The 22,050-nt window shown below is 46.4% G+C and overlaps 1 protein-coding gene and 1 long non-coding RNA gene across 5 annotated transcripts in view; one reads left to right on the top strand and one right to left on the bottom strand.

Moving 5' to 3' along the window:
- Positions 1-434: 434 nt before the first annotated feature.
- On the bottom strand, positions 435-8,214 carry NDUFB4 (NADH:ubiquinone oxidoreductase subunit B4). Its single transcript, XM_073309667.1, has 3 exons — positions 7,971-8,214; positions 2,475-2,621; positions 435-610 (listed from the first exon to the last, which is right to left on the bottom strand). Exons 1-3 carry the CDS (start codon positions 8,166-8,168, stop codon positions 548-550), a joined length of 408 nt encoding a protein of 135 aa, XP_073165768.1. The 5' UTR covers positions 8,169-8,214; the 3' UTR covers positions 435-547.
- A 96-nt stretch (positions 8,215-8,310) lies between these two features.
- LOC140897276 (uncharacterized) overlaps positions 8,311-22,050 on the top strand; it is a 64,761-nt gene continuing 51,021 nt past the window's right edge. For all 4 annotated transcript variants that reach the window (XR_012154695.1, XR_012154696.1, XR_012154697.1 and 1 more), the window contains exon 1: positions 8,311-8,515. This is a non-coding gene — a long non-coding RNA (uncharacterized lncRNA). The remainder of the gene's footprint in view (positions 8,516-22,050) is intronic.

Raw genomic sequence — 22,050 nt, 5'->3', positions numbered from 1 at the left:
TAATCTGAGTTGGTTTAATGTGAGGCTGGCTGCTCTGAGAGAAAGCAGCCAGGCAGTTTTCTAACCTGCTCAGCCCATCTAATGAATTGTTCAAAATATGAAGTTAGAAGTTGCCCATTATTTGATTACAACGAATACAGCTACATAACTAAACTGAGTCCAAGACAAATTCTAAAAACACAACGAGACAGCCACTCAAATAATTTCTTGGACTTACTTGATGCTTTAATTAATTTAGCTATACATTTTAAAATTCATCCTGAGGCTACTCTTAAGACAGAGGTGTGTGGGTCTCACGGATTAAATGGAAACACTGAGCATGCATCCAAGGGAACGAAGTAATGTATTTTTAAAACTCTTGTACATTCTGTCTGTAATTCGATGGATTTTAGTGTTAGACAAGAAGATGCTACAGTAAGTCATGACCCTATGACTAATAATATAAAGTTTATTGTGATAGAGGATTAGTCTTTTCATCAACGTACAATACACAGCGCTTTCTATGAATAGCCCAACTGCAGCACGGCAACATCCAGTTCCAAGGGACTTAGGAGCTGAGAGCGAATGGTCGCTGGTACTTGCCTTCCTGGATAAGTTTCTCTTTACGATCCTGTATTGAGAAGGAAAAAAAAAATCACTATCCCGTGAAAAGAAGAGATATGCTCCATGGCACAGACTGATCTGCAAGGAGAAAGGGCTCACTAGTTCTTAAACACAGAAACTAGAGACAGCACCAATTAAACAGCACTCTAGAAACAGCTGTGAGGACAAAACATCCTGGCATTCCCCTGTGCACATCAGCCAGGAATGCAATACATCCAAACGCAGAAGCAGCTGTGTGGCTCATCTCCTCATAAACAAAGTGATGGACAGAGATGGAATAAACCTCTATTAAGGCACATCTATCCCACTTCCATTAGCCAGTGAGGACCGTTCCCTATAAAGTATTCTCTCCAGGGCTTTGGCCTGACTAATTTAAAACATCTTAACTTGATGGGGCTTCCACCCCTTCACTTGGGTGAATAACCAACAGTTTAATATATTTCACTGTCAGGAAACAAAACAAAATTACTTTATGTTCTTCCTACATTTTTCTTTGTCCACTTTTCACCCTCATTATATCACCTTGCACCACCTTATTATTTATATTGTGTTAGCAACCAGGACCCCATTGTGCTAGGTGCAGTACAAACAGAGCAGAGAGACTGTCAACTTTTTGGGGTAGGGACAATCTAAGGAACCAGAACCAATCACCTCCCATCTTGGTGTTTACACCCTTAGTACTTTGGAGAAAGGGGGTAATTTGCTGCCTCCCTCCATAAAGGAACTGGCAAGGTAACCCACAGAACTATTTTGTGATAAAGTTGAAAGCTTTAAATATCCCGTCAGTGTGTGCAGGCTTCAATTATATTCAGCCAATTTCATATTACAGTTTCCTGTGCCTGGCAAATGCTGAAGCATTTGGATTGCAAGACACTGCAGGGGATGTTCATATTCAACCAAAAAGTGTTTGAAGTTGCATAACAATCCACCAGCAGGTTCTGTAAAAACTTAGTATTAGAGGGGTAGCCGTATTAGCCTGTATCTGCAAAAACAAGGAGTCCAGTGGCACCTTAAAGACTAACAGATTTATTTGGGCATAAGCTTTTGTGGGTAAAAAACCCCACTTCTTCAGATGCCCAAATAAATCTGTTAGTCTTTAAGGTGCCACCGGATTCCTCACTGTAAAAACTTAAATTCTGTATTTTGGACTCCACCTACAAGATACTGTCCCTTTAAAAAAAAAATTATGGGTAATTTAAATTTGCACTTCTTCCCAATCAGTGATTTGACAGGACAATCAGGGTTTTATTTCCTTTTTTAAGATACACAACAGCTTTTCACATCAGTGGCAGCTTTGGTTAAACATTAGATGTCACTTTCCCCAAAATCTGAACATATTGGAAGTATTCTAACACTGGTCAGAATTTTACAGTGCCAATTTTCGGAGGCAAGAGAGGGATTAAGGTAGCAGCTCCTAAAAATAAATAAATAAATATATCAGATTAACAGAGAGACCTTCCCTAAATTATTTCACGGGATAGAGGAAACGAACGAACGAACCGTCCAGAAGGTCCTTGCCAGCTCGGTCATCTACGAGTTGACAGATAAAATACATGTGTTCTAAAAACTCAATTAGCTGCTAATTATTCTTAAAAGCCTCTCTTGCAGTTTGCTTACATAAATGATATTACGAGCCCTCTTACAACAGAAGAAAAACAAGCCCCTTGGCCAAACAAAAACCGCCCACATCTGTGGGCATAAGACAGCACTCTTAGAAGATGCAATCAGTACCTAGTGCTTCGGGGTAGTCCTCCCTGCACTAGTTTTCCACCCTCAGGAACAGGTGTTCTACTCAGCTACTCCCCCATGTATGCACATACATTATAGCTTTGTTTTTATTAAAGTTGTACATGCCTTGTCAACAAACTTACTCTGTCAGCTTTGAGCACATACCACCAGAAGAAAATGGGTCCTAACCCAAACAAGGCACCCAACAGGGAAGTCTTGGGAGTGGGCCGGAAATTGGGGTAAATGTTGTACGATCTAGCATAGGTCCAACGGAGCATGGCAGGATCCTCCTAAATTGAAGGCAATGCACAGTGAACAATGTTAAGTTGCAGAACTATGAACATTAGCAAGCTTAGGGTTGGACATTTGACTGATTCAAAAACAAGTAGTCAGTTGGCCAGTCAAACAATGTTAAAAATGGTCAAATATTTTAAACACACTAGTTTATTAGAACAGTAACTAAAAGGAGTCAGACTTCACTGTCTCCAATAGGATTACCATTACTTATGCCTAATTACAACATATAATTTACTTAAACAGTTATTTTAACTCAGAAAAATGCCAAATGAAATTAATTTCTGAACCTTTTTAGCAATAGTAAATTAGCATTTAAATGTGAACAACGTTATTCTAGACTGAATAGTGACAAAAGAAATTAAATTAAAACAGAAAAAAAACCCAGCACCTATAAAAGGAAGAAAGGCACTTTTAATTGCCCTTATGCAAGCCAGGCAGCAGGCCAACTCTTCAAGCATCTTGCTCTATCTTTTTTCTTTGTCAGCTTCAACTGCTTCTTCTTCTGCCATTTTCTCTTCTAATATTAAATTGTGATACATGGTTACCAGCTTCCCAGCAGTGTAAGTCTTCAGTTTATTTCTGGCTGTTAAATGGATGATTTTCAAACCAACCAATTTCTTTCTGGACATGCAGTCATACACAGAAGTACGAAACATTTCTGCCACTGTAATTAAGAGTGCATGGAGGACAACTCTCTCCACTCTGAGGAAGGAGCAAGCTGTTTTGATTCAACTTCTGGAATTCCACTCTACATTGTTTTACAACTGAACAGGCTGCTTCTTGCTTTATAAATTTGCTACCTTGTTTGTCTGTTTATATAGCCTTTACAATTTGCACAGCCACAACATCACAAGCTGAATCAAAATTCATCATCAGAAAGCTCTTGGCCCTGGAAGCATGGATCAAGAAGGTAGGCAGCATTATGCATGTGAGTGATGACTTGATTTTTCTGTGGTATTATTTAGTCTATTTTCTTCTTTTCAGCTGTCGTGACACTTCTGAACCAGTCCACTTACAAATAAGTTTTTTTTAACAGTCAGAAACTGTTCTTTGCATCACACAGTTTAGCAATATCATTTTCTGTATTCTGCAAGGACTGAGCTACAGTTCAAACAGTGAAATAGTTTTGAGTTTGGCATCCAAAAGATAGTCATCAAGAAACTCAGTATGGATTACTTGGGGTTGAAAGCCAATTACCCCTTCTTCAACAGTAGCTGATTGAAGAGCCCTCTTGCATACATGAAGATCTTTGAGACATTTAATAGAAGATACCCACTGAGTATGACAAGGCTTATTCTGTGCGGATGAAATTGTCAGATCTTTAGTATCACCAGTGAAAAGCTGCATTGTACAGGCAGCAGCACATCCATAACACAGAAGGCGTGGATACATATTTATCAACAAAGCCAAAGCAGTTTTCATATTAGCCGCATTATTTATTGACCGATAGCGGTGATACTTTTGTTTATTAAGGGAGAGGCTTACTGGCTGTACATCTGTTGCAGGAGAAGTTTTAATGACTGTGAGCCCTCCTTTCCTTCCCCCACTCCCGTCTTGATTTAATTTCCGAATGTTTGTCTAATCACTTTAGAGTGCTGGCTCTTTGGGGCAGGGACCCTGCTTAACTTGTTCAATGCGCTCTGTAAACTGCCACGTACAGTAGTGGCCTGGTATCCACAAAGATACACACTGTATGCATGTTTGTTCTAGAAGATTCTAGCAATTCAAGATGCTCAACTTTCAGTTTACCTCCGACCCCCACAACAGGTGTCATTAGTATGTAGTAAAGAGAGGAATGAACACATTTAAGTAGGCTTGCTAACAAATGGCACCATGATGTAACCAAAAAGGTAGACCACCACCTACATCAGGTCATTCTTGTTGGAATATCTGACAATATTTGACAGTGATCAAATAATAGGCAGTCAACTGACTGGCTTGCCAACCCTAAGCCAGCCTTCTCTGGCAAATGAGAATTCTAGTTAAAACAGAGAAAAATTAAAGTCCAACTGACTTTTCACTATAAATGCATTTACCTGTTTCATTACTCTCAGCATCAGAGGGTGAAGCTAAAACTTGTTAGTTCCACTTTTGGGTTCTCAAAGCTTTGGGGTTTCAATTCTCAACATTGCTGGGGTGGTTTATATAGAAACCAGAGAACTATTTTAAAATTAATTTTTTGTTAAAGCTCATTCATAAAGAGGCAGGGGCTCTGAGGATTCATTAGTTCACATTTATACAGCCATCTTGAAGCTGAAGAGCTAGGTAACAGCTGTGTATTTTTGTGGTTTATGATATATAGCCAATGAAACACAGTTTATCATTTTAACCCCCACTCTTATTGAAAAGGATCTTATTGAAGGAGACAAATCACCTAGAGGATCGAACAGTCCACTGGAAGTCAATAACTAGCATTCTAGCCTCTGCTCAGACGCCAGCTCTATAGCACTGGACATTCATTCCCTCTACATTTGTTTTGTCCACTTAACTACAAACACAAAGCGGTGTACTGACATGGCCAAGGTCACACAAAGGATCAGTGATATGCCAGGAAGAGAACACAGGTCTGACTATTCCCTGTTCTACATCTTAGCTTCTTGACCATTTTGCCTCTAAAAATAAAAACATGAATGAGGCTTAAAAGGCAATCTCCAGGTCTCCTTGAGTTCACAAGAGATGGGGCAGGGACATGAGTGAAAATGAGTGAATTTGAGACAGCCCTTTTCTGTGCCTAAAAGGGATGGATTCTCCCATTGCTTTGACGGATAAGTGTTCAGCTAGTGCTGACTTGAGTTCTGAATTTATTTTTATGGCTTCTCAGTGGGAACCAAGTCTAATCCTGAATTTGCAAACGTAGTTGCATGTCTTACAAGTGTAATTATTGTCGGGGGGGGGAGAGGGGGGGGGAAGAGTTAGAGGCATTGTCCTTACGATGTGCTCTCTTCTCCAGCAGAGAGCTCACACACCACTCCTCAGAAGCGAACATAGGCTTATGGCACAGACCTCTCCATCTGGGCCTGTCCAGCGCAACAAGTTCCCAGGTTTTAATGTCTATCTTGCATACTTTGAGATTGGCCTTCAAGGTGTCTTTATATCCGAGGATAAGCGGACCCTTAGAATGGGCTCCTATGCTCAGCTGGCTGTAGAGCACTGCTTTCGGTATACGGGAAACCTCCATGCAGACACATGTCTCACCCAATGAAGTTGAACCCTGATGAGCATGATCTTGATGCCAGGGATTTGTCACCTCTCAAGGACTTCAGTATTGTGGATTCTGTCCTGCCACTTGATGTTGCAGGTGAATCTTAGGCAGCCAAGGTGGAAGCTTTCCAGCTGTTTGATGTGGTGTTGGTAGAGCATCCACGTTTGCAGCCATAAAGGAGTTAGGTGAGTACAACAGTGGGGTAGATTTTTACCTTGGTTCTGAGGCAGACTCCATGCTCCCTAAGGAGCCTGCAAAATGCCAGGCTGACCTTTGCCAGGAGCTGAGTGATCTCATTGTCCAACATGGTGTTGCTGGAAAGTGTGCTACTCATGCATCAGAATTTCCTGAGCTAACTGAGTGGCATGTTGTCAATTGTGATGAGGGGATCACGGCACTCATGATGCTAGCTGGTACATAATCTCCATCTTTTTCAGGCTGATGGTGAAACTGAAGCATTCTGAGGCATAGGCAAAGAGGTCCACAATAAATTGAATGGCCATCAGCGTGTGTGCAATGAGGGGACAGTCATCAACAAACAGGAGCTCTCTTAATAGCTGTTTGATTACCTTGGTGCAGGCCCCGAGTCACTGTAGATTGGCTAGACCCCCATCCAACCTGAACCAGATATGTACACTTCTGTCAAACACAGGTGTGGCTGAAAAGACAATAGTAAAGAAGACCTGGGCCATTGTTTGGTGCCATAGGTGGCATGGAAGACTTCTGATGAATTCCAACACTCCATCACCTGGACATCATGAAATGAACAGAGGACAGCAATTGTCTTCTCTGGGCAACCAAATTTATGAAGGAGTTTCCATATGCCCTTGTGATTCACCAAGCCAAAGATCATAGTTCTGTTCCTGAACCGTCTCTCGCATTTTTCAGGCTGCAAAAATCATGTCCATGCTGCCAACGCCAGCATGAAAGCCACACTGCGACTCTGGATACACTAAGTTCAGTAGGTGACAGATGAGCCTGTTGAGGACAACCTGTGCAAGGATCTTCCCTGCTATAAACAGCAGTGAAATGCCACAAAGATTGTCATAGCCAGATATACATCCCTTCCTTTTGTCTAGATGGACCGTGAAAGCATCCTTATATTCCTGGGGCAAGGTACCCTGTTCCCATATAGTCTTGAAAAGTGAGTTTCCTGATCAGGTGGGTACCTCCACATGTTTATGCTTCCAGTGGAATGCTGTCAGGGCCTGGATGCCTGTGGACAGCTGCTCAACGGCCTTAGTAATCTCATCTAAAGAAGCGGCCATGGACAGCTCCTCCAGGATAAATTGCTGCAGAAATGGGTTGATAGCTTTGCTGGACATAGTCTCCTGAACTGTCAATCCATTATCAAAGTCTAAAATAGGAATTGATGAAAGCTACAATGGGGTTGACATGATTGCACCTAGCTTGCTTTTAATTGCACAGGTGATAGAGCCTGAGGTTTGCTCTACACACAGCTTTGCACCGGTTCAACTAAAGTTGTGATGTTGTGCTGATTTAGCTAAGTGGGTGTGAAGTTTTACATTAGTCTAGCACTTCTTTTGCTAAACTGGTGCAACCTGACACCTTTAGTAAAATGACTGGGCTTAGACCATCTCTCCAATCTATTCAAGTGGGGACTGCGGTAGGACTTGCTAGTCAGCACACAGCAGCCCTGCTAGCAGCCACCGAAGGCGCAAAGGCAGAGGGCCCGCAGAGCATGGGCAGGCCACACAGACCAGGGCACAAGGCACCAGGGGGAGCGGCGGGAACCACGGCCCCATTTCAAGGGCACGGTTTCGGAAGGAAGCTCCCCACGTTACACGCACGCAGGGCAGGTGGGCGCCGCGGGCTGCTCTGGGCCAGGGCCCCAGGATGTGGCACTTGCTCTCCCGCGGACGCTGACAGCTCAAGCCGGAGCCGCTCTGGGGGAGGCCCAGGACGCGCTGCCGGCCAGCCCCGCCGCCGGGGTAGGAGGATTAATGCGGCAGGGCGGTTGCAGGCAGAGGCCGGGCTGCAGCCCCACGGCGGGTCCCGTCCCGGCGCGCCCCCGCGGGCGGCCCCGAGCCGCGCAGAGAAGAGCCCCGGGGCTCAGGGCAGTGGGACCCTCCTCCCCGCGCTGGGACCCGTGGCCGGGGCGCGGCGCGGCCGGACTCACGATCAGCTCCACGCGGTGCGGGTCGTTGAGCTGCAGCTGGTACTGGCGCTTGAGGCGGGCGCGGAGCGCCAGACGCTCCGCCTCGGCCCGGCGCTTCTCCAGGGACTCGTTGTACTCGGCCGGGTCAAGCTCCCGGGGCAGCGAGGCCAGCGGGGCCGGCCGATAGCCAGAGGTCGAGGAGGAGGAGGGCGCCGCCATTTTTTTTGAGAGCCGCCCACACCGCGCAAGAGCGGAAGTGACCTGTACCCCGGAAGTACTGGCCGCGCCGGGCGGGGGAGGGCGCGCGGCGCGGCTCGTTGCTATGGTTACTAAGCGACGCCTGGCCTCGCGCTGGGCCGGGGTGGGGAGCGCGGCAGCAAACGCTCCAGCGTCTGGCCTGGTCCCCGCCCTCCCCCTCGGCCGGAGCGGGAGCCGCTCGTGCTTCGCCAGACCCCGCCCGTGTGTGACCGGGGCCAGTCACGAGGCCGCGGGGCCAGCGCCCCAAGGCCTGTGAGCCCCTCACCCGACAGGCCGGGGGGCGCTTCGAGCGCTGCTGGTGAAAGGGGGTAGGTGAGAGGCGGGTGTTACTGTTTCTTTGCCCTCTGGTTCCCGGGTCCTTAGGAGAAATCTCCGCCCTGGGCCCCGGCTCTTGCTCTGCGTTCACGGGGGCTGGGAGCTTCCTCTTTTTTTAAAAAAAAAGCGCGAGAGTCCCATGCAATTGTCTGATTCCAGCGGCTGCATCTTGCATCCGATGAAGTGAGCTGTAGCCCACAAAAGCTTATGCTCAAATAAATTGGTTAGTCTCTAAGGTGCCCCAAGTCCTCCTCCTCTTTTTGCGGATACAGACTAACACGGCTGCTACTCTGAAACCTGGCTTAAAGAGAAATATTCCATAGCCGCGTCAGACTCAGGTCCGGGATAAACTTGCGAGAGTTGGCAACCCCGGCCCCTGACGAACTCTGATGCAGAGCAGGTGACTTGAGCCAGGAAATAATGATCATTCCTGTCCCTTCCATCCTGTGCAGGGCTGTCCCTAGGCATAGGCAGACTACACCGCTGCGTAGGGCACCATGACAGGTGGGGCACCAAATTGCCTCAAACTTCATGGTGCCCTAGGCAGCTGCGTGCTGCATATGTGGCAGCACCAGCGGCCAGCCCTATCCCCCCGCTTGTCCCCCTGCGGGCTGCGCCCACAGCAAGGGACAGGGCCATCCCTATGGGGATGTGGGGCCCGGGACAACTTCCTCTGCCCCGCCTCTTACTCCTCCCCCCTGCCTCACCCCTGGCCCACCTCCATTCCACCTCTTCCCCCAGCGACCTCGCACTGCAGCGGCAGGAAGTGGAGCAACCCAGCACCAGCCCGCTCCACTCCGCCAGCTCCCAGGGGGCAGTCCTTCCCCCTGCCGTAAACAATGCGGCTGGACCAGGGTGGGGGAAGCAGAGCGGGCTGGGGCCGGGTAGCTCCACTTCCCACTGCTGGTGAGTGCGGGTGGGGCGGGCCCCCTCCCTCAAGCCCCATGGCTGGGGCGTGGGGAGCAGAGCAGGCTGGGGCCGAGTCATTCTGCTACTGGCGCTAGCCCTTCCCCTCCCCCCCGCTAATCCCCCCAGGCCGCTCTGGGCCTGTGGGGCCCCCCAAAGTGGCCCCCCACAGCTCCTGCCTCCCCAGCCCCACAGGCCTTGAGCACAGCCCAGACCTCCACGGGGGGTGGGGTGGGGGTGGAGAGCAGGTGCTCAGGCCGCGTAGGGCACCATAATTGGTAGGGACAGCCCTGCTCCTGTGCATCACACCCTGGTCTCATGCAGGTTGTTGTGCTCAGGACCAAGAGGCAGCACACCAGCTTCTATTCTTGGCATCTTCCCATGAGAGTAAGCTGGAGCACATAACATTAACGGGAGAATTATTTCAGTGGGACTTCACCTAAGTAAGGGTTGTAAGACGGGTACCTGTGGCAAGTTGCTTTATGGTTCAGGTTCCCTATCTGTGAAATATGGGTTATTACAAGAGGGTTTGTGAGGTTAGTTAATAGTTGTAATAGTGGTAAATAGTATCACTGATGCGTTGACACACCATGATGATGCACTAAAGTGTTCACAAATAGCATTATGAGACACCCCCACCTTCTGGAATTCATTACCAGACATCCTTATAATATTGTCGTGAATAAGCAACAACCCACAGAGACTGCAACTATATTCATTCTGAAGGATCTCAAAGCATTTTGAAATTTTAATTTGATTATAAATTACACTATAGTGCACACAGAATCACTTCACCCATCACTGAAACCTCTGGGGCAACACACTGCAGCTACTTAACAGATGGTAGCAACAGCACACAAGTGTTTATGACCAGGACGTTAAGGAAAATACTGTATCTAATTGAAGCTACAAGGCGGATTTAAGCAGATAGCATATGCCATTTAAAAAAATGCTGTGGTATGCCATGCGTCCAAATACTGTAGTATCATTGTCAGCTTCAGTGTTTTGGAGCCTTATATCAGAATACTGTAATGTTTTCTTGTACTGTTAAATACCAGAGATAGAATTCGGCCAGGATAAACACCGAAGTTAAGATCCCAACTCTTGTCAAAAATGTCAAAGGATCTTTATAATCAGTTTTACTTTTCATCCACAAGATGTAGACAGCACCTCCAGAGCCACTGCACCCCTTAAGTTAGTGATCTGCAGTAACACAGCACCACCTGCTGAATCCCCCAACTGTCTTGATAGTTTAGGAGGCTTTGTAGTAGTATCAGATCTAGCTCCATCCAACCATTTGCTTGAAGATGCTACATGTTGTATATCACAGTGTAGTGAGAATATACTGTATTCTGGTAATATGTAGCACAGAATCATAGAAATGTAGTGCTGGACTAGATGACCTTGAGAGGTCATCAGGTCTAGTTCCTTGTGCTGAGACAGGACCAAGTAAACCTAGACCATCCCTGACAGGTGTTTGTCTAACCTGTTCTTAAAAACCTCCCATGATGGGGATTCCACAGCCTTCCTTGAAAGCCTGTTCCAGCTCTTAATTATCTTTACAACTGGAAAATTTCTCCTAATATCTAATGTAAATCTCCCTTCCTGCAGATTAAACCCATTACTACTACTTCTGCCTTCAGTGGACATGGAGAACAATTGATCACCATCCTGTTTGTAACAGCCCTAAACATATTTGAAGACTTTTATCAGATTCCCCCTCAGTCTTCTTTTCTCAAGACTAAACATGCCCAGTTTTTTTTAACTTTTCCTTATCGGTCAGGTTTTCTTAATCTTTCATCAGTTTTGTTGCTTTCTGCTGGACTCTCTTCAGTTTGTCCACATCTTTACTAAAATTTGGCGCCCAGAATTGGATACAATCCTCCAGCTGAGGCCTCATTAGTGCTGACCAGAGTAGGACAATTAACTCCTATGTCTTAACATACAACACTCTTGTTAATACAGCCAAGAATGATATTAGCCTTTTTTGCAGCTGCCTCATATTGTTGGCTCATATTCAATTTTGATCCCCCAGATCCTTTTCAGCAGTACTACCATCTAGCGAACTTGCTCCCATTTTGTAGTAGTGTATTTGATTTTTTCTTCCTAGAGTGCAGTATTTTGCACTTGTCTTTCTTGATTTTAATCTTATTGATTTCAGACCAATTCTCTAATTTGTCAACATCGTTCAGAATTCTAATTTTATCCTCCAAAGTGCTTGCAACCCCTCCCAGCTTCATATCATCTGCATATTTTATAAGCGTACTCTCCACTTTATTACCAAGTCATTAATGAAAATATTGACAAGTACTGGACCTAGGACGGACCCCTGTGGAGCCCCAGTAAATATGCCCTCCCAGTTTGACAGTGAACCATTGAAAACTACTCTTTGAGTACTGTCTTTCAACCAGTTTTGCACCCCTCTTATAGTAATTTCATCTAGACCGAATTTCCCTCATTTGCTTATGAGAGTGTCGTGGGACTGTCAGAAGCCTTACTGAAATAAAGTTATATCATATTTACTGCTTCTCCCCTATGCGCTATGCCAGTAACTCTGTCAGAGTTGACCCAGGGGAGGGCTGGAGACTGTTCGCATAACCAGTAGGGCTACCCTGTTGCTGGACTCTTTTTATATCCCAAAAGGGTGGACAGAAATACATGATGTGGCTGCAGAGCTGAGTTGTGAGAGGGGCAGACCATTGTGGGTTTGGAGCAACTGTCAACGGTGCCAGGAAAGAGCCTGTTATGCCCTTGCTTGACCACCAGGGGGTGCCTGTCATAAGCAAATGTCCTTCACAGAGGGATGTGGATACTATACTCCTGCGGGAATTCTGCGCTACTGTGCAATGCAGAATTAATGTTTTCTGCAGAATTATTTTTTCCCGGAGAATTTGTGATTTCTGCCCGGCACTTCTGCCCATGCCTGGCACTCCCACTATCAGCACGGGGCTGACAGCAGGAGCTGTGATTATATTTTGTTAATTTTACAAATAAAATATGCAGAATTTTGCATAATTTTAAAATATTGAGTGCAGAATTTTAAATATTTTGGCACAGAATTCCCCCAGGTGTAATAGTAGATGGGAACCACTATTTTGTACTACTTGGAGATTAGTGTTTGGATGTCAAATTATCCTGTACTGACATCAAATAATACTTTGCCTTTCACTAGCAACTTTGGTCTGAGGAACTCAAAGCACTTCAAACACTGGTGAATTTAGCCACAAGCCCCTGTTTGAGGTAGATAGGTGTTTTAACGGGGACAGAGTCATTAATCTGCCCTCCGGACCAGGAATCCCGAGAAGTGTGCTGCTTGCCTGAAGCTAGAATTCAAGCTGTGACTGAGAGTCTTCCGAGACTCATCAAGCCCTCAGATGGCTACCCCTTCCTACTTATCCATGTGGGCACCAATGATACTTCTGAGAATGACCTTGAGCAGATCACTGCAGACTACGTGGCTCTGGGAAGAAAGTGGGATGGGGCAGAGTGCCCCTGCACTGGTACCATAGGGGTCAATCCTGCCTTTCTTGCAGAGAAAGCCACACCCCGAAAGCTCTGCTGGGCATGCTCCAACTGGAGAACAGGTATAAAAGCCTGCAGAACTGCTCAGTAGGAGCTGACCACTGGAGGTGAAGGAGGTATGCTGCCGGCTTCTGAGGAGAGACTGCCTGTATTCCTGGATCCAGTGGCCAGTCAAGCCGGGATGCACCCTGAAGCGCAGACAGAGGATGTCACGGGAGGAGGGCAGACTGGAGGACCCCGTGAATTGGAGGACCCAGTGGTTCTGGTAAGAAATGCCCCAGGGGAACTCTAGAGACAAACGGCGTTGGAGCCGCAAGGATGCTCGGCGTGTTGCAGGTGGATTCCCGCTGAGCTGGGGCAAGGGAAACCCCATCACTAGTGGGATCCTGTGGAGAGGGCAGGCTTGGGTCCCCCTACTAACCCCTCTGACACATGGGGCAAGTTATATGGACCCTGGCCTTTGGGCCACAGTGCTCTGCGACCCAGGGCAAGCTACATGGTCTCTGGCTGTTGGACCATGCTGCCCTGAGACCTGGGGCAAGCTACGTGAACTCTGGCCATTGGGCCACGCTGCTCGGATACTCGGGGCATATTATGTGGACTTGGGCCATTAGGGCCTACTACCCTGACCAAGGGATGAGTGCGGGGAGACCAGCCATTAGGCCACATCAGGATGCCCTTAAGGGGGTGGGCATGAGAACTTGAGAGTGGCATGGTACCGAAACCCCACCCACCCCTGCCACAAAGGGCCACTGCGGTGCCAGACCCATCACAGAAGGATAAAAGAGTTTGGGGCACAAGTGCTATACTTGTTCATCCTCCCTGTTGAAGGAAAAGACCTAGGCAGGGACCATTGAATGGTGGAAGTAAATGCGTGGCTATGCAGGTGGTGTTGGCAAGAGGGCTTAGGCTTCTTTAGCCAGGCTTTTGACACAGTCCCATATGACATTCTGATAAGTAAGTTAGAGAAATGTGGGCTCAACAGAACTACCATTAAGTGGACACAGAATTGGTTAAAGAACCACAAACAAAGAATAACTATTAATGGAATGATGTCAGATTGGAGGGAAGTCTCAAGTGGGGTTCCACAGGGATCTGTTCTGGGTCCTGGGTTTAACATTTTTATTAATGACCTGGATGTAGGAATAAAGAGTATACTGATCAAATTTTCAGATATGGACAACAAAATGAAATTCAACAAAGGGCTGGTCTACACTACGAGATTAAGTTGAATTTAGCTGCGTTAGGTCGATTTTATAAGCAATGCAGCTACACAACCAACCCCATTCCGTCAAGCTAAAGGGCTCTTAAAATCGACTGCCGTACTACTCCCCGACGAGGAGAGTAGCACTAAAATCGACCTTCTTGGGTCGAATTTGGGGTAGAGCAGATGCAGCATTGGGCAATTCGACAGTATTGACCTCCGGGAGGTATCCCAGAGTGCTCCAGTGTGACCACTCTGGACAGTACTTTGAACTCTGATGCACGAGCCAGGTACACAGGAAAAGACAAATTTCCTGTTTGGTCAGCATGGCGAGCTCAGAAGCACAGGTGATCATGCAGTCTCAGAATCGCAAACGAGCTCCAGCATGGACCAAACGGGAAGCAGTGGATCTGATTGCTGTATGGGGAGAAGAATCTATTCAAGCAGGACTCCGATCAAAAAGAAGAAATGCTAATATATATATATGCCAAAATCGCACAGGGCATGGTGGAGAGAGGCTACACCAGGGACACACAGCAGTACTGTGTGAAAGTTAAGGAGCTCAGGCAAGCCTACTACAAGACAAAGCAGGCAAACGGTCATTCCAGGTCAGAGTCCCATACATGCTGCTTCTATGATCAGCTGCATGCCATTATAGGGGAGTACCCTACCAGTACCCCACCACTGTCTGTGGACACCTGCAAGGGGGGAGTCTCCCGCAACAGGGTTTTGTGGATGAGGAGGAGGAGAATGTGCAGCAGGCAAGCGGAGACCCCGTTCTCCCAAGCATCCAGGACCTTTTCATCACCTGGAGCCAATACCCTCCCAAGGCGTATTGTTCCTGGACCCTGAAGGCGGAGAAGGCACCTCTGGTGAGTGCACATTTGTAACTACTCTACAGGGGTTAAAGCAATTGTGTTTAATGTTTGATTTGCCCTGAAGAATTGGGATATATTTGCGGCCAGTACAGCTACTGGAAAAGTCTGAAAACATGTCTGGGGATGGAGCGGGAATCCTCCAGGGACATCTCCATGAAGCTCTGCTGGACACACTCTGAAAGCCTTTGCAGAAGGTTTTGGGGGACTGCCTTATTTCATCCTCCATGGTAGGACACTTTATCACACCAAGCCAGTAGCAAGTAGTCTGGAATCATTGCAGCACAAAGCATGGCAGCGAATGGTCCTGGGTTTTGGTCGCATTCATGCAACATTTGGTCTTTACCTTTCTGTGTCAGCCTCAGGAGACTGATATCATTCATGGTCACCTGGTTGAAATACAGGAATTTTTGTAAGGGACCAGTAAAAGGACCTGGTTCATGCTGGGCTCTTTGCATTTGGCTAAAAGGGATCACCCCAGAAAATAGCCATGCGGTGGGAGGAGGGATGCGTAGCACATCCACTCCAAAACCACAGCCCCTTCTTTTAAATGGCAAACCCAACCAGCATTGCTTGCTATGGGAAAGAAGGGTGCTGCAGTTTGAAACCATTCCCACATGTTATGAAGGCAGAAGAAGCCAACCCCACGTACCCTTTGGCTTACATGACTGCCTGGAAACCAAATTTTGTTGCCCAGCCGTGTGTGATGTGTCACCATACTGGCAGGCACTCAATATAAAAGGCAAAATGCGACCTTGTACCTAAAGCACGTGTGCTGCCTGCTATGAATTGCTTGATTCACTGTGAAAGAGTCTCCCTTTTGGTCTCAGAAATGTATCTCTTTTTAAATTTTACTCTCCCTCTTTATCCCCCCTGCAGGTGCAAATGTTTCTATGCTCCCACTATCAACTCTGTTCCTGAGGTTATCACAGATTAGAAGGCAAAAAAATGCACTCACGATGACATGTTTTCCGAGCTCATGCAGTCCTCCCGCACTGATAGGGCACAGCTGACTGCATGGAGGCATTCAGTGGCAGAGGCCAGGAAAGCATACAGTGAAGGTGTTGCAAAAAAAGCAAAAGTAATTTTCGGTTGCATTAACAGAGGAATAGCATGCAAGTCATGGGAGCTGATAGTACCATTCTTCTTGGTGCTAGTTAGTACTCCAGCTGAGACCTGTGTCCAATTTTGGTCACCAAGGTATAGAAATTACATAGAGAAACTGGAAAGGATCTAGAGGCCAATAACAAAAATGATCAAAGGGATGAAAAGCAAGCCATATGAGCAAAGGTTGAGGGGACATGGTATGTTTAGTTTGGAAAAGAGGAGATTAAGGGACGATAAGATACCAATCTTCAGACACTTGAAAGTCTGTCATAAAAGGATGGAGAAAATTTTGCCACAGAGGGCAAGACAAGAGGCAATGGGTTCTAAGTACACCAAAGAAGATTTAGATTAAATCTCAGGAAAAAATTCCCAACTGTAAGAACAGTAGGACAATGGAACAGACTGCCTCGGGAGATTGTGGAAGCTTCTTCACTATAGGTTGTCAAAAGGAGGCTGGATAGCCATCCATCTTGGATGGTTTAGACACAACAAATGCTGCATCTTGGCAAGGGGTTAGACTAGATCAGTGTTTCTCAAACTTTCCAGACTACTGTACCCCTTTCAAGAGTCTGATTTGTTTTGCGTACCCCGAAGTTTCACCTCACTTAAATTACAAAATCAGACACACAAATACAAAAGTGTCACAGCACACTATTACTGAAAAATTGCTGACTTTCTCATTTTTACCATATAATTATAAAATAAATTGATTGGAATATAAATATTGTACTTACATTTCAGTATATAGTATATAGAAAGCAGGATAAAAAAGTCATTATATGACATTTTAGTTTATACTGTACTGACTTCGCTAGTGCTTTTTATGTATCCTGTTGTAAAACTAGGCAAATATCTAGATGAGCTGATGTGCCCTCTGGAAGACCTCTGAGTTGAGAACCACTGGACTAGGTGACCCCTGTGGTCCCTTCTAACCCTATGATTTTCTATCTTACAGATAGGGAAACAGAGGCATGGAGAAGTGAAATGAATTACCCAAGATCACACTAGAAATCAGTGGCAGAGCTCAGAATAGAACTCAGATAATTCTGTGCCTTATCGATAAATCCATCCTTCCTCTTACTATCAAACAATAGAGACACTAGTTTATTGGTATTGTCATAATTTAAGAAACTCCAAATAATAGGCATGAAACAGCTGCTAATGCAGTTCGTAGATCTGTCTTAAGAATATAGGCCTGTCAGGGACCTCATAGGTCACTGAGTGCAGTTTCCTGCTATCACAGACAGTACCAATATATAATCCTGTTAATAAATGTATCAAGCTCTGTGTTAAAACTAGTTAGGTTGTTTGCCCCACTTCTGCTATTGGCAGGCTGTTCCAGAACTCTCTCCTCTGGGGGTTAGAAACCTTCTAATTTCCAGGCTAAATTTATTCATGGCCAGTTTATACCCATCTGCTCTTGGGCCAACAGTACCATTTCCTTTAATTATATATAATTGTATTATAATACATTTACTTCAATTATATTAAAGGAAAACTTGGAGAGTAATTTAGGATATTTTTTACTTTCTCTCACAAACACACACACTTGTTGCCACCCCTCCCCACCCTCTCTGCTGTCTGCCTATTTACTTGCTGGTCTTTAGAGTGTGAGGTCTTCATTACATGGAATAATCCTTCTATGTTTTCAGAAAACACCTAGCACGCTGAATGCTACTGGAAACATAATCATACTGAGATTCAATGGGAGTTTAGAAACATACAGTAACAAAACAGGGAGGCTGGATGGCAAAGGGCATTGGGGAATGGAAGCCTTTTGCTTTTATATCATCTGCCAGATCCAACACAGGCTGGTAGAGTTTGAATCCCATTCCCATCTGATGATAGTCATTTGTTGGCTGATAGTAAACAAATTCTCAATCTTCAGAGGCAGGTGTCCACCTCCAATCTGAAGTTAATTGGTTCCCTGGTTGATAGTCTGAGCAGAGGCCAAGGACTGAAGAAACTATGGGCTTGTCCACACAAGAATTTTAAACCAGATCAAATCAAGTTAATCCTGTTTGAAAACGCTTGCATATACACATCACAATCCATCGCTGTTCACTCACTCCACATTTATTGCAAACTCTGGAGTACTCTTGCAAAGTGAACTAGGTTTGCTTCAAATCAAAGTAGTTTGGTCTATTGTTTGTGTGGGTGCAACTGCTGTGCACCACTTTTGCATGCTTCTAACAGCTATCCCACAGTTCTTTGCAGTTTGACAAATCCCTACCCCCCTTTAAAAGCTTGCACAATGCCAGATTTTGTCCATTTGCTCCTGGATCCCAGTGTATCATTCTGATGATATGACCATGATAGCACTGCAGAAGTCCCACAGCATGCCTCATGCAGCTGTTTGGAGCCAGGCTGAAACCCTGGATCTCCTCACCATCTGGGAAGTGTCAGTTCAGGAAGCTCTCTCTGGCCAGCACCCATAATAAAGACCTTTCTGTGGACATGGCAAAGCTGATGTCCATGAGGAGTCACAACTGACACCAAGCAATGCTGAATAAAGGGCAAGTAGCACAGGAGAAAACACACTGCAGTGAGTGACAAAAGGAGGCAATACAGCAGAAGTCATGTGACCTGTCCATTTTTGATGAGCTCCCAGTGGTCAAACATCCCAAAGCTCTCCTTATAGCACCCCTACCTGAGCCATTTGTTGACCTTCACAATCTTGTCTTGCCTTTGCTCTTCTCCTGTAGGGACAGGTAGAATCCCACTGAAGATCACCTGAGCTTCCATTTCTTTAGCATCTTCCCCTGCCTGGCATAGTGTCCCATGATACATTCCAGTGAGAATCTAGCTGTATCATTTATTCCCATGTGGAGGACAATCAGTGGATTCTTTCCAGCTCCCATTAGGATCCTCTACAGCCTCAGGTCCACATCCCTATATCTTAACCCTGGCAGACAATATACCCTTCTGTTGTCTGGATCAGCTCTGGTAACAGACCTGTCTGTTCTCCTGACAGGGAGTCACCAATCAAGTAGACCTGCCTCTTCCTGTGTTGGTACAATTCCCCAGCCTTCCCCCTTCTGTTCTTTCTGGCTGGAAGTCCTCTTGTCTTTTGTTCACACTTGCAATCTTCTGTGAGTCATCCTCTATCCTCCTGGGTCCCCGAAATCAGGCTATCTCCATTGACTCTTTCCCTCTTCTTGTAGCACTGTCCGCTCTTCTCTTCATTCTTGCTCTCCCACCTTCAGGTAGTGCCTGCTGGGCCCCTTTTTCATTTTCCAACTCAGCAAACTTGTTCCTGAGCTCTTTCTCCTTCAGTAGCCAGTCTTTTCCTCTGCCTGGTGCTAGTAGTCACATGCTTCGCTGGTTACTTTCCTCATCCAGCAATCTCCCCTCACAATTCTCCAGTCCAGCTTGAATTTTCCCTTCAGCCTCCTCTTGCCACTTTTTAGGTAACCACTCCAGGATAATGTACATGCCGCAGCTTTGACATCCAGCTATCTTCATTGTCTCTTCCATTCCTTGGGTCACTACCTCTGTAACTATCATCACCTTCCCTGTCAAGAAGAAAAACACATGCACACAGGCACCGACTTTCCAAAGTGCCGTGGGGTGCTCAACCCCCAGATCTGCCCAAGGCCCCGTCCCCGCTCCACCCCTTCCCCCAAGGCCCCGCTCCGCCTCTTCCCACCCAGTTCTGCCCCCTCCCCTGAGCACACTGCGTCTTTGCTCCTCCCCCCCAGAGCCTCCTGCCTGCATGCCACAAAACAACTGATTGCAGCGGGCAAGGGGCGCTGGGGGCATGTAGTGGGGAGCTGATAGGGGGACTGCTGGTGGGTGCTCAGCCCCCACCATTTTTTCCCTGTGGGTGCTCCAGCCCCGGAGCACCCTCAGAGTCGGCGCCTATGCACATGCACACAAAACACAACACTCCACACTTTCCCCCCACCCCGCCCACCAAACTCTCCTTAGAAATTCCCACGCAGACTTCCCTGATTCCAGCTCTGTTTGCTGGCTCCTGTGCCACTGGTTGGAACACTTTTTGCTGCTGCCTCCAACCTATTCTGTAAATAGAGCCACCTGCCTTTCAGAAGGTCAAATGCACACCCAGCTACCATTTGGCAACCACTCAAGTGATACTTAACATATTCCTTCATTCTGTTCAAGGGGCCTGTGTATGGCTTCATTACCTAGGGTGTCAGAGGATAAACTAGGTTTCCCAGAATAACTGGATGCACCTCCACACCGGGACGCATGTCGGCAGTGGTCCTGGGGAAAAAGTGTCCTTTCTGCATTAATTTAAATAGAACTGAGTTTCAAAAGATCATAGCATCGTGCACTCTTCCAGACCACCCTGCATTTGTTTTTAAACCTGCTGCAGTGGTCAACCAGTCCGTGGAACACCCTGGAGAAATACCCCTTTCTGCGTATAAATTCTGCACCCTGGCTGGGAGCAGGGGCAAAGGAGAGGCACGTAGGTTCCAACAATTGCCCCAATACAGTCTAGGAACCCCATGTTCCTAGACTTCAAATCCAGACTTCAGCGAGAAACTGCTGAATTGGAATTCATTTGCAAATTGGATACTATTAATTTAGGCTTAAATAGAGACTGGGAGTGGCTAAGTCATTATACAAGGTAGCCTATTTCCCCTTGTTTTTTCCTACCCCCCCCCCCAGACGTTCTGGTTTAACTTGGATTTAAACTTGGAGAGTGGTCAGTTTGGATGAGCTATTGCCAGCAGGAGAGTGAGTTTGTGTGTGTGTGTCCCTGGGAAAAAAAAAGGGGGGGGTGAGAGAGCCTGGATTTGTGCTGGACATGGCCCACCTTGATTACCATGCACATTGTAGGGAGAGTGGTCACTTTGGACGAGCTATTACCAGCAGGAGAGTGAGTTTGTGTGTGTATGGGGGTGGGGGGGGTGTGAGAAAACCTGAATTTGTGCTGGAAATGGCCCACCTTGATTATCATGCACATTGTAGGGAGAGTGGTCATTTTGGATGAGCTATTACCAGCAGGATAGTGAGTTTGTATGTGTGTTTTTTGGAGGGGGGTGAAGGGGTGAGAGAACCTGGATTTGTGCAGGAAATGGCCCAACTTGATTATCATGCACATTGTGTAAAGAGTTGTCACTTTGGATGGGCTATTACCAGCAGGAGAGTGAATTTGTGTGTGTGTGGGGGGGGTGGAGGGTGAGAAAACCTGGATTTGTGCTGGAAATGGCCCAACTTGATGATCACTTTAGATAAGCTATTACCAGCAGGACAGTGGGGTGGGAGGAGGTATTGTTTCATATTCTCTGTGTGTATATAAAGTCTGCTGCAGTTTCCACGGTATGCATCCGATGAAGTGAGCTGTAGCTCACGAAAGCTCATGCTCAAATAAATTGGTTAGTCTCTAAGGTGCCACAAGTACTCCTTTTCTTCATGTGTGCAAAGCCATCAGTAATCTAAGCATTCCCCAGCTTTATGACCCAGTTGGGCAACACCTTATCAATAGCATGAGATCTCTCCATGCTGAATGGTTTGGCTACAAACCTGTAGCATTCTCGATTGGCTAGCTTCCACCAGGCAATGACAACCTATTTCTCCATGGATATGGGGCACCACATATTGGTACACTGCTGCTGCAGCCCCATAGTCAGTTTTGCATAGATCTCAAAAAAGTTGGCTTTCCCCATCCTGAAGTTCTCTTTCCACAGTTTGGTCATCCCATGTCTACAGAGCAATTCTCTTCCACCAATCCACTCTGGTTTCCCAGACCCGTAAACAGCACTGAATATTGTGTAGCTCATCCAGGAACAGATCCTCTAATTTAAGCAGTCCAGCACTATCTTCTTTCTCCTCATCCTGCTGCCACAACTTCAGAATGTTCTGCAGCCAGAGGAGCTGCTGCAGCTGCTGTAGAATAGTTTAGTGCTCCACCATCATCTGCTCAGTGGTGTAACGGACAAAGTCC

Source organism: Lepidochelys kempii, chromosome 1 (assembly GCF_965140265.1).
Source record: "Lepidochelys kempii isolate rLepKem1 chromosome 1, rLepKem1.hap2, whole genome shotgun sequence".
In the NCBI taxonomy this organism is placed as follows: Eukaryota; Metazoa; Chordata; order Testudines; family Cheloniidae; genus Lepidochelys; species Lepidochelys kempii.
This window is presented reverse-complemented; position numbering and strand designations above follow the sequence as displayed.